Source organism: Paramormyrops kingsleyae, chromosome 17 (assembly GCF_048594095.1).
Source record: "Paramormyrops kingsleyae isolate MSU_618 chromosome 17, PKINGS_0.4, whole genome shotgun sequence".
Taxonomy (NCBI): Eukaryota; Metazoa; Chordata; class Actinopteri; order Osteoglossiformes; family Mormyridae; genus Paramormyrops; species Paramormyrops kingsleyae.
Window position 1 is genome coordinate 9,076,007 of NC_132813.1, and position 12,061 is coordinate 9,088,067.

The 12,061-nt window shown below is 43.4% G+C and overlaps 1 protein-coding gene across 1 annotated transcript; it reads left to right on the forward strand.

The window, feature by feature from the left end:
* Positions 1 to 1,699: 1,699 nt before the first annotated feature.
* rhoub (ras homolog family member Ub) lies at positions 1,700 to 8,614 on the forward strand. Its single transcript, XM_023813782.2, has 3 exons — positions 1,700 to 2,153; positions 4,248 to 4,306; positions 6,378 to 8,614. The coding sequence occupies exons 1-3, from the start codon at positions 1,937 to 1,939 to the stop codon at positions 6,831 to 6,833; spliced, it is 732 nt and encodes a 243-aa protein (XP_023669550.1). The 5' UTR covers positions 1,700 to 1,936; the 3' UTR covers positions 6,834 to 8,614.
* Positions 8,615 to 12,061: the final 3,447 nt, after the last annotated feature.

Sequence of the window (12,061 nt, forward strand, 5' to 3'; positions counted from 1 at the left end):
CACCTGCTGGCCAAGCAGGTAAATGACAGACAAGACAGGACAGGACAGGGACTGATCCTAACAATTCTCTCCCAATACCGAGCATATCAAGCTTAAATAAACAATTCTTGCCCGAGGACACATTTAATATTTCGTGCAGCGATGGTATAGCTGCATTAAATTTAACCGAAAGATGGCGCTCGTTGACAGTGCATGTCATGGCTGACAAAAGTCTGGCAACCTTCGCCTGCCAGAAATGACGTATTACTCGCGTCTCTATATTAAGCTTTACGAAAATCAATGCTGGGATCAAGTGTCATAATATTTTTAAATATTGTTTTACATTCACATGTATTTACTTTTGAAATTGTACAGCTAGAAATTTTACTATTATTGAATCAAAATGGCTTGTTTAGTAAAATCGTTGAAATCTGATTAAGAGTAGCGGTTGTGTTTTGATCCTCGTGGTTTTGCTGTAAGCAAGTAAACAGCGGGGAAAAACAAATCCATGATGAAAACACCCGGACTTATTGTTTGCTTAAAATTATAACATATATAAACTATTAATATTAAAACAGATATATAACTTTCAAGGTACAACTGCCGTGTCCCTTGGGGGATACGAACCCTCTGGGCTACTCTGCCAATACATCATACTCTTATTAACAGATAGGCCTACTCATGTTTGTAGTAAAGTAGACAACTGAATGAACAATATCGAGAATTCATGTCGCTTAAAAAACAGCTAGGCCTATGTCAGTCTATTTCTCAAATATAGCGTGCTGATGAATAACTAATGCAGTCGGCAGTCCTGCATTTGTGATGACTTGAATAGCAAACCTTTTGTTTCATAATTATAAACAGCAGCGTTGGAGTTGACTGAGAAAGCAGCCCCTTGCAGGGTGGCAGGCAAGTCCGGTCATGTTTTTAAAATAACTAGTGTATTATTTTATATATAGATTAAGCCTAAGTGAATTGGACCAGTTCGCATTTTCTAGTTTATGTTTTATTAATATGTCAATAATTTTAAACAGATATTTTAAATTATTGTTACCAGGGTTATTTATATTTTTTTCACTGACCTTAAAGCTTGTGGTATTCTTGGAAAGGTCCCATCTATTATTTTCTAAAGAATGTCGCCTTTTACGGGGGATTATATTTACCCAGTATCGCTATAGGCAGCGATTCCTTAAAATGGTGGGTTAATTACGGATGATAGTTTTTCATTCATTTTTACCAGCGTTTGCCAGCGATATTCGCGTTTGCCCCGATCTATTAATTTGTTTAATTGGTTATCTAAAACAAAGTTTAGTTTTTATAGCGTAAATTGAACATTAGATCTAATGTATTAATTTTAAATTGACGTTTTGTGGTGCTATTTTTGAAAAATGTTTTCAGGTATCAAATTCTAATTGACAATTAAAAAACTACTTCAAAACAATATACTACATATTACTTAATAGGCTATACACATAGCTGCGATGTTTTTATGTAGGCTAGTACACGCATATTATTCCAGATGCTTAAAGGTTTTGCTACTACGTTAACAGAGTGGACTTAATCGTCTCTTAAGGCTGTCGGAATATATAATTCATAGTTTTTTATCAATGATATTTCGAACATTTGAGCTTAAGCCGGCCCCGTGTGCGCACGCTTGGAATCAAACACGGAGGCAGAAGGGGAGGGAATAGGCAAATCAAGCCAGGGTTTAAATAGCAAAACCTTGGTAAAAATCAGTTTGAGAACCTGGAGGACTGATTACGAAGTCTGGGAAGTGAGACAGTGAAAAGAACTGCTTTCATTTTTTTTTGCATGAATATTTTAAGCTGTATTGAAACAATTCGCATGTAATTAAAAGGGGACGGTAAAGCGGTTGTTTCGCCTGATAGTTTTTTTTGATGGTAAAAAAAAAAAGTTATTTTTTCTCGGGTGAGGAAAAGGGCGTGAAAAATCAGCAATGCCGTCTCCGAACTCGGTGGATTACAGCAAACTGATGGCACCGCCGGTGCCGCCGCACAAACCCAGAGCTGCGCGTCCCGCGGAGGCCGGTGAGCGGCTGCTGAAGTGCGTGCTGTTGGGCGACGGGGCGGTGGGTAAGACCAGCCTGGTGGTCAGCTACACCACCAATGGCTACCCCACCAAGTACGTGCCCACGGCTTTCGATGACTTCTCAGGTAATTTCTCCTCCGACAAAGAATCACTATTGCTTAGTTGATTTTTTTTAAAACTTAATTTATCGCTTTATCACTGGCGTACAACTTGAGCGCTTATTAATGGGATATTTAGATCAAGTGTGCGGGTATACTTAGATACTTGCCAATTTTAAAATATCCTGATTATGGAGTAGTCAGATATGAGGTTGGGATGTTAGTTTGTTTTGCCTACTGAGGTCAAAGTTCTGGACACGCGGCGCAAAACGGATCGCGGTGACTTCTGCACAAAGTACTTCATAAAACAGTTGTGTAATACCTGTACCATATCATAAAACTAAAAGACCTTTTATATAAATATTTTTTATAAATTTTATATATTAATGTATTTTTTTTACTTGTTAAATATTGGGAAGAATTTGATTGAATCACGTAAAGCGATGTCAGAAAAAAATCTAAAGGTGATGTGGCTGCAGATAAGACGTAATGATTGAGAGACTCGATTTTTGAGAGGTTACAGGTACGGGTCTTCTTAGGGGCGTTGCAGTCCCTTCCCTCCCACCCCCCGCGACAGGGTAGTTAAGTTCATTGTCCACCTGTTTGTGTGTGTCACCTACTTTCCTATTAAAAGCAGCTGCAGGACAAAGTAATAATGTAAATAACAGCCCAGAGGACAATTGCATCTCGCGCAGCCCTTTGATCCGGGGGCCACCCGCCGTACTGCTGTCTTCTGCTGTCTCTCTGCACAGCTGCAGAGTCACCGCCGGAAAGCAGGCCAGCTGTAAAGCCTGTTATCCATGTTGCCAAGTCAGAGTGCAGATGTCCTTTCCAGGTTTTTCTCTTAGGTGTTTTTTTTTCTGGAATATCGTCCTAGATACGCATTTCTAACAATGAGAAACTCTTTCACTTCAGAATCCCCTGCAGTCCTTTTTGATTATAATGCTGATAATATAGTAGGTTGGGGGGCGGATGAGACACAAATTCAGTCCTTGCAGAATAATTTTTCTCCTTTTAAAATCAGATTGAAAGTTCCCCTTTTGTTTTCCTATCTGGAAGTAGACACAGTGGTGATTTTGATCCTTGTAGATATGTCACCTGTTCCGGGTGACCGCCTGCACACATGCCTGTGGGCTCCTAATCTCTGGGTGGGGGTCACCATCATCCGGTGTTTTCCCACAAAGTAGGTTCTAGAATCCTAAATGAGAAACAGAATTTTTTTTTTTTTTATACCAACAAGTGTGCTCATTAAAAGAATCAATAAGGGTTATAAATTTATAATTTTTCTTATGTTGCGATATCGTCGGTTAAGCCGACATGGCGCTGAATCGCAGCATCTGTCAGGGAATCGCTTCCAATGGATTCTCCTTCAGGTACCATGACAGAATATCTATTTCACGGTGGGCTGTGCTCAGGTATGTGATGTCATGGCTCTGCTGCTGGCTTGTGTGTGAGACCAGGCCAGACAGAAGGATTTGCATTTCTGCATTTTGAAAGCAAATCTTTTTTCTTTTTTTTTTTTCTTTTCCCCCACCAGCAGGTGCGAGCGGGAGTCGTGATTGGTTACTTGCGCGTTCCTTGTGTATACCCAAGTTTGCGGTCTGCTTTCCTATGGCCTCAGCTGAGACTGAGGAGCCTGGCAGACTGTATGAGGGACATGGGCAGATTTTTTTTCTCCCTTCCTCCTGCGGTGTGAGTTACAGGCTGCCCATCCTTATAAACACCCCTGGCAGAAAGACGTAGAGGTGGAAGCCCCAACTGCTGATGACTGTGGCCTTGTACAAAGAGAGAAAGAGAACATGCATGGAAGGGACAAGGCCACCACTTATGTGCTCCTTGCTATATAGGGGTCATTGAGGGATTTGGGTTTTAGTGGGACTAGCCTGGTTGCGTCAACAGCCTTCATTCCTGAGCGGGCCGACTCAATTTCTGGCCGCGATGACGTCCGTTCGTATGATGTACGGCAAAGTGGATTTAGAAGCCGGAAGCCCGGTCTGACCTTGGAGAAACTATAGGCCATTGTGTTTGCAGACGATCATGGCTGGTAGTGGGGAAAGACTAACAACCCCTGAGCTGTCTGGGTCTGACATTTCGAAACCCCCCCCCCCCTCTCTCTTACAGCCGTGGTGCAGGTGGACGGGAACCCGGTGAGGCTGCAGCTCTGTGACACTGCTGGCCAGGTGGGTGCCGGGAAAAGCCGACTAGAGGCCTGTTTCCCAGAGCATGATATCTTGCATGGCCGGAAAACTTTTCGGATTTAAGGTGGTCTGCGCTAAATAGAATGTATCTTTGTTTACTTAGATTTAGCTCAGACTGCTTAAATCCAACAAGTTATCCAGCTAAGTAAGAAATCCCGCTTTGTGAAAAAGTCTCCTGGAGATGCACACTGGGTGTTTTTGATGCCACACTCCTGAAGATCGTAGTTGTGTTCACCATCATGGCTCTTATCTAGAACCACGGTTTTACAAATTAAAGTTTATCAAGTGCACAACAGTACAGCAAAAAGCAGTAAGTGCAGGCAATGAAATGAGTTTGGCGTGCTCCGTATGTGCATGCATTTTTAATATCCTTGTGTAATTAAATCTTTGAAGATACATTTAGAGCTAAATTAACGCTACGGCTGTAATTAAACATCTGAGATGGGGTACACCCTACTTTCTGCTCCTTTGTTATGGGTAATGAGAACAAATTTTGGTCAGAGATCCTATATTTCCTTATCTGAAACGTTTTCATGCTGGTAATATTCTTGAACAACTTAAGACCCTGTTAATTGTCACAAATGTATGTGTCTCCACTTATCCGCTGTAATAATCCACTGAGTGTGGAGGACCGTTCTTAAAACCTATTGAATCATAGCATTCTCAGGCTGATTCTGGGCCTTCCTGGATTGTCTTGCATCCTTTCTCTCTGAGCGGTTCCTGCATCCCTTAGGGCTCTGACATCACTAGGTCTGCTTGCAGGTGCCACCATTTTTTTTTCTTGGAGTAGAGACAAGCGCTATCAATTGCCACGGCTCTTTGGAACAGAAAGGGGAAAGAAGAGAGCAGACTTCTGTGCTGCTTAGATACCATGTACCAAGATCAGTTGACCTCGGTGCAGGATTTGCGCCGATGGCAAGGGAGGGAAGAGTAAAGAGACCCGGGAACAGTCAGTTCTTGCCGTCTCGCATGAGAAACAACACGATCTGCCCTCGAGTGTAAATTCTAGCTCCTTCTCCTTGCCTGTTGCGTCGTCGCATTCATTCAGGAGGAGAACAGTTTGGCAACTGCTGCTTATGCAAGGCTCTGGTCGAGTTGGCAGGCGACGTGACGCGATTAAAAGCCTGGAAGGGCCCCCAGGAGGAGGCGTGGAAGGGGGGTTGTTTTGTCTCAGGGGAGACACGCTCCGTGGCTGCGGTTGGGCCCGAAATGCAAGTCGTCGTGACCCTTTATCACCGTTAACATGACAACGACGAAGCTCCGCCCTGTCGGTACATAGGGATAAGCGCTCGCTCCTTTGTCGGACAAGCTAGAACAAACACGAGAAGATACGAGCTCCTACACATCCCCAAGCAGCACCACCAAGCTAGATGTGCATCACACACTAATAGCACGTAGGAGAGGTGAAGACCACGGTCACAGTCTAGAAACATGTCTGTGCTGAGAACCTTCCTTTGCCAGGTTCAGGGAGGTTTCTGCAGATTTAAGTGTGTGAGAGGCGGGGGTGGGGGGGGGGGATGATTTTGTCTTGAGATCCTGCCCAACTTAATCTGCGATTCTGAAGGATTAGTGAGGTCCTGTATTCAGAATTGTGTGACTCTGTGTCAGCGTCTCCAGTCTGGCCAGACGTGCCCCAGGAACGGCAGGCCAACAGGAGGGGGGGGGGTGGAGCGCTTGGGATAAAAGCTAATTTCGACATTTCGTAGAAACTTCGGGGCTATTTTGTTCCCTAGTAACACCCGACCGTATACCTGTGCTGACATGTTAGGGGAAATGCATCTGTGCGTATGCGACGGGAGCTGCTTTGCTGCTGTGCCTCTTGATTTATGATTTGCTGCAAATTGGTCATATCCATAAACTGCTTGTCTTCATTTGTTGGAGAGGAAGGTTTTATTGATCTAATCCACTTAGCAGAGGGAGTCAGTAGTCGTTTGGATAGTTTATCTGCCCTCAGATTGATCGTCTGTGAACTGTAGGCTTGGGCATTGACTATTCATTTGGAGAAGTTCTTCTGCCATTTGTCTCTGGCTCACCCGCGTATTTCCCTCCCCAGGATGAGTTCGACAAACTGCGCCACTTCTGCTACCCCCGCACAGATGCTCTTCTGCTCTGCTTTAGCGTGGTGAGCCCAGCCTCCTTCCAGAACGTGTGGGAGAAGTGGGTGCCCGAGATCAGGCGCCGTTGCCCCGGGGTCCCCGTTCTGCTGGTGGGCACGCAGTGTGACCTACGGCAGGACGTCAAGGTGCTGATCGAGCTGGCCAAGCGCCGTGAGCGCCCGGTGGCCGAGGAGGACGCGCGTGCTCTTGCTGACAAGGTGGGCGCCGTGGCCTACGTGGAGTGTTCAGCGCTGACGCAGAAGAACCTGAAGGAGGTTTTCGATGCCGCCATCGCGGCCGGGCTGCAGCACGCCGACCGCCGAGCTCGGCGGGAGCGGAAGGTGAGGAGCACGGCGGACAAGATGAAGACCCTGTCCAAGTCTTGGTGGAAGAAGTATGTCTGTGTACAGTGATGTGGTTCCAGCCCTCTGGAGCAACGGCTGAAGGAGCCAAAGGCTGCAAGTGACTCACACCACGACACGTCTACTTCTGAACCTCTTGGGTCGAGTCATCCCCAAATCGAATGCTCAGGTCATGAATCTCAATGGCAGATGGAAGCGAAACCTGATTGGCTGACTCCTTCCTGAGCACTCCCTCACCCTCCCCTGCCCACAAGAGCTTGACCAGTCAGTGTTTGCCAAGTGGAATCTGAACTTCCATTTTAAAAGACACTGGGGGGGGCGGTGGCGAGGCTTAGACTGGAAACCTATTCACAGGACTTGGGACTGAAGGTTCCCATGCGGTGTAACGTCCAACTACATTCAAAGCTACAGTGATCAGATCATGACCTCCTTTGGACAATGGTGAGGCTTCTCAGATCTTTATGGAGCCGGGGAGGAGGCTTCTGAGTTTGTTTGTTTGTTTGTTTTGTGCCCTTATGACTGGATATGCTAGTCCTTTGTTTTCATTTCCTTTTGCATATCACATATTTATTTCCCCCTATCCTTTTTGTCTCTCTGAATGTTTTTTTTCTTTTGTTTTCATTTTTATTATAAGGATGTCAAAGTGACCTTAGACGACGGTACATTGGATTAATAATGGGTTAATCTGTGACCATACTGGTGTGATCAGTTATAGCCCACCAGGAGAACCATGGCTCAGCAAAGTGTTGGTTTACGCAGCTGTGTGCTCAGGATAGAGGTGTGCGGTTGGGTGCTTTCCAAGGCCTTCACGACCTCTGACCTTTTTGGTATCTGTAGCCTCAGCTGTCAATAGCCTCAGCTGCAGGAGACACACACTAAACTTCTAAGTCTGTGCTTACTTTGCACCATAATGTATGGGTCTGTTACAGACAAAATCCCAGAATATCCCGCGCCAGGTAAATCTTCAGACTGCAGGGTGTCATCTTGCCATATTAAATAGCTACTTGACCGTATCGCCACAACTGAGTTCAAATTGATCTGAAACGCCAACTTCTGTCTCGGAGCACAACCTGGCCCCAATGCTACTGCACTTTTGTGACTGTTAACTTTTTTGGCTGCACAAAAACAGCCCTCAGTTTGCGCAATGTGGCCCCACAAACATGTCAGAGTTTATCGGTCTCCTTTTGCATTGATGTTTACCACTGATTCATGCTCCGCCCCTTGATTATCATGCTCCGCCCCTTGATTATCATGCTCCGCCCTCTTACTATTATATCCTACCTCCTACACCAATACTGATCTTTACCGCCACTGCTTTCCAGCTGTCTTTATCCCTTTGCAAATGAGTTTACTGGTCGGACCAGCGCTGGATCTTTCTGGAACACAGTCACGTTCTGATATTAGATGCTTTATAACCTGCAAAGAACAAAGCCCTACCAGGGCGACTACTATAAAAATAATATAGAAAATGTATTGCTTCTCATTTTTAAGAAGCCGTAATGTCTCTTTGTGTTTTAATCACATGTTTGTAAGGCAATAAACTGTAACCACTGATCAAATCAATGGATAAATAGATAAGATTGACAAGGATTTTTTTTGTTGAATTCATTTTCATGCAATGATCTCTCTATTACATTATCACTATCAGGGTAATTAAATGTAGATTTGTTTAATAATGACATATCTTCCATTGTGTTCTCGTTTTCAAACTCCGAATGTGATCAGAAATAAGTGAGTTTGTCACTGCTTTGTAAATCGTGCATCTCGTCATTCTGGATGAGAATACAAATGACATGATGATCTCTAAATAAATGTGAAATCCTTCTCCTGTATCCCTTTCCTTTCTGGGATTATTTGGGTTCTGACTGTTCTCTTGACTAAGACGTCCTATTTAATGAGGCGTTCCTGGGACAACATTGAGCTTTTTCTACACAACTCATTACAGTGGACAGATGCAAATCTGCGTGTGTACCACTTCGGAGTTCTTACCAAGGATAGCAGTGTGTGATGTTCACATACAGTAGCTGCCTTGAATGAAAAGTGACGAAATACATTAATATTATCTGCCTTATCAAGCACTTAATCTCAAAAACACGAATGCAGTTTCAGTTTTCAGGTGTTTTCTTAAAACAACTATATAGGGAAAGGTCAAAGAGAGAAAGTACAGGAAGCTGAAGATATCTGCCAAGACCATCTGGTTTGATCAGCTCAAGTTTCAAGGGCTCAAAAAGCCTTCTGTGATATGGGAAATATGAATAGTACTGATATATATATTACAATTATGGTTCATCTCTATTTGAGGTCAACACATGAGCTTGTGATAAATGTTGAGTGAATTTAAGCAATACAAAAAGTCAAATAGCAAAATATGAAAATATTATTAGTACTTGTACTCTGCTTTACTTTATCTACTCAGGAGTTGATGTTGATATTTTTTTCCTTGGTAACAGTAAGTGACAGGCCATAATACCACCCTCGGGAGAATTTGTGAGGCAATGGGCAACCAAGTCCAGGCCATAATATCCTGATCATAAAAATTGTTACAAAACAATGTTCCTCCATGCTCAGAAGTTGAAAAACTTCAAGCACTATTGAATGTTATTCTTTAAGCAAAGCCACAGTCAGCTTAACTCATTGAAGACAAAGACTCATCTCTGAACCTAGTCTGATGCCGCATGTCTTGACTCTGTGGTGACACTGTGGTCTAGACTCAGAACCCTAATCCTCTTTTGGTAACTGCACTGTGCCACTATTGGCTGTTGCACGTTGTCATTTGCATTTAATTTGTATTTTTGACTTTGCTACGTGTAAACAGGATGCTCGCTGAATAGTTATTTAGAGGAAGACTATTGTTATTCATAATAATAAGGGTTACAATGACTATAATATAATGGAAGTGGAAATTGAAGTATAGAGGACATTTTGATTATAATAGTTTCTGTGCATAATGTGACTTAACACTAGTGATTTAAAGTTATGCAGCTAAATTTAAGACTGTGGTACCTGAGACAGAGTGCTGTCCTGTCTACGCCAAATTCAGTCACTAAAAACACAATATTGCTTTTGCCCGTTGCTACGGATCAGACTCACTGATAAGAAAACTATTTGTAGTCAAAGCATTTTGTGAGGAAATACTTTGTTTATAAATTTCCTTTGTTGTCTTTGATAATTTGGCTAGAAATGCGGTTATAAAGAGCTTTATCAATGGGCAATCTGAGTAATAATTGAGATCTTAGCACAAGATACATGATCTTCCGAGGCAGGGAAGGAAAACAGCTGAGATCTTATACTGATCTTCTTTCAAAATACCCTGAGGTATTTAGAGACAGAGGGAGACTTCCGCAGAGACCCCACAGAGATCTGTTTTTTAGATCATCCTAAGCCGTTTGTCAGATTTGTTAAAAACAGTTTCTCATGACGGAAGGCTCTGGAAAGGTACTAAAAGTAGTGAGTCTCATTTTTATGCGTGTGTCTGCGTAGAGAGAAATGGATGTGACCTCAATTCATTTTTTCCTTCTAAAAAAGGGATGGAACTGACATAAACTTTCTTGTTTAATAGTTACGTATTTGATTAAAAATGCTGGAGAGTTATCAGTGCAAAAAAGCCCCAATTGTGGACTTCATAACACACGCTGCGCAAACACAGGCCAGATGACGCAAGTTTACTGCAGTTTGATTCACGTGACATAAACCATCAGCGTGAAACATGAGATCATGTGTTATATACACAGCATGAATATTTCAAAAGTATATTGGTCCTGGTTAGAGTAAAATAGCATGAGCTGGCCATGTAATCTCATTACGTCACTGTCTTCTCATGTACATAAATTTACTCTGTAAACAAGCATGTGGCGGGTAAATTTGGGAAGTTTAATTTTGAAGCTGTTCACAGGAACACTGGGTGAAATGAGCGCTCACTTCTGATTGTTGGTGGTTAGTTTGAGGTTATAGAATTCTAAAAAGCGCTGGGATTAATGGGTTAGTATTCACTGACATTTGTGAGTATATGTTATGTGCACCTTTGTTTATGTCATGCTGAGTATTTTATAAGTTTATTTGAGAACCATGACTCCGGTTTACCATGATGTAACTGGTGAGGAACCTACAGCCCAATTCACACATGATCTTGGCAAAGGTGTCATCTGTTGTTTTGTTTTACATCTGAGCTTAATTTAAAAACTGTGTAAGAAGGCTGGTATTTCACTGTGTATATGTTCCTTTTTGGCTGGTGATCGTGTTTAAGTCTTTTGTTATTGTTCTGTTATATAAAAACAATTGTTACATAGCGTATGAAAAGGATGTTTAGTCATTTCACACTTTGGTTCAATGGCTTTTCTGGACCTTGCTCCCTGCCTCCCAGATCCTTTGTAAGAAATCCATAGAGCTGACAACTTGTCTTACTGCTGATTGTGAGAAAGGGAGACGATTGTTCAATGAGCCATTATAAGCCCCACCCATGCCTCATTATGACACGTGATTGGCCACTCTTTCGCTCACTTCTCTGTGGGAACACGGCGCCCCGACGGCTCTTCGTCAAGCTGTCACGAGCCCCCCAAGAGCTGTCCAGAATGTCAGCGGCTGTTTTTGTCTGATTCAGTGAGAGTGTGCTGAGATTTTGTGGCCCTTTTGGTCACATGTGGGGCGTCCAAAAAAACTGCCCGTTCTTGGTAAAGCCACAGCTTTTTGTTTTGTACCGACTGTCATTTCTTTCATTTTCTTTCACTGGAGCGAGGGCTTGCCAGCTGCATCAAAGCGAAAGCCAGCGGGAAGTCCCACAAAACACAGAAATGCAAACAACGCGAATATGTGTTTGGGTGTGAGCGTATTTGTATGTGTGTTGGGTAGAATTGGGACCCCAAAGCCCAAGAGCACCATCCATGTTCTGCACTGGAGTTTGGCCACAAACAGACCCAGTGCGATGTGTTCGGGACGGCAGGTGTCTGTGTCCGCTGTGAATGTCTGCCCTGCACATCTGGCCTGCAGACGCTTCTCGGGTTGAACTTGAGCGGCAGGAAAGCAGCTCTGGCGGAGATAAAAGAGCAAGGGACAGGCACACATGTATCGCTCACCTTCTGCTGCCCCTTCCTGTCCTTGTTTTAATTGGACGATCCATCCATCCAATAACTAATCCTTTACAGGGTCGTGGGGTCCTTATATCCTCTGCCAGACAACATAAGACACAGGGCAGAGAACAACTCAGGGAACATAAACTCACATACCCACACTCACTAACTACACACTATGGGCAATTTAGAGGTTCTATGTATCCTAGCAACAAC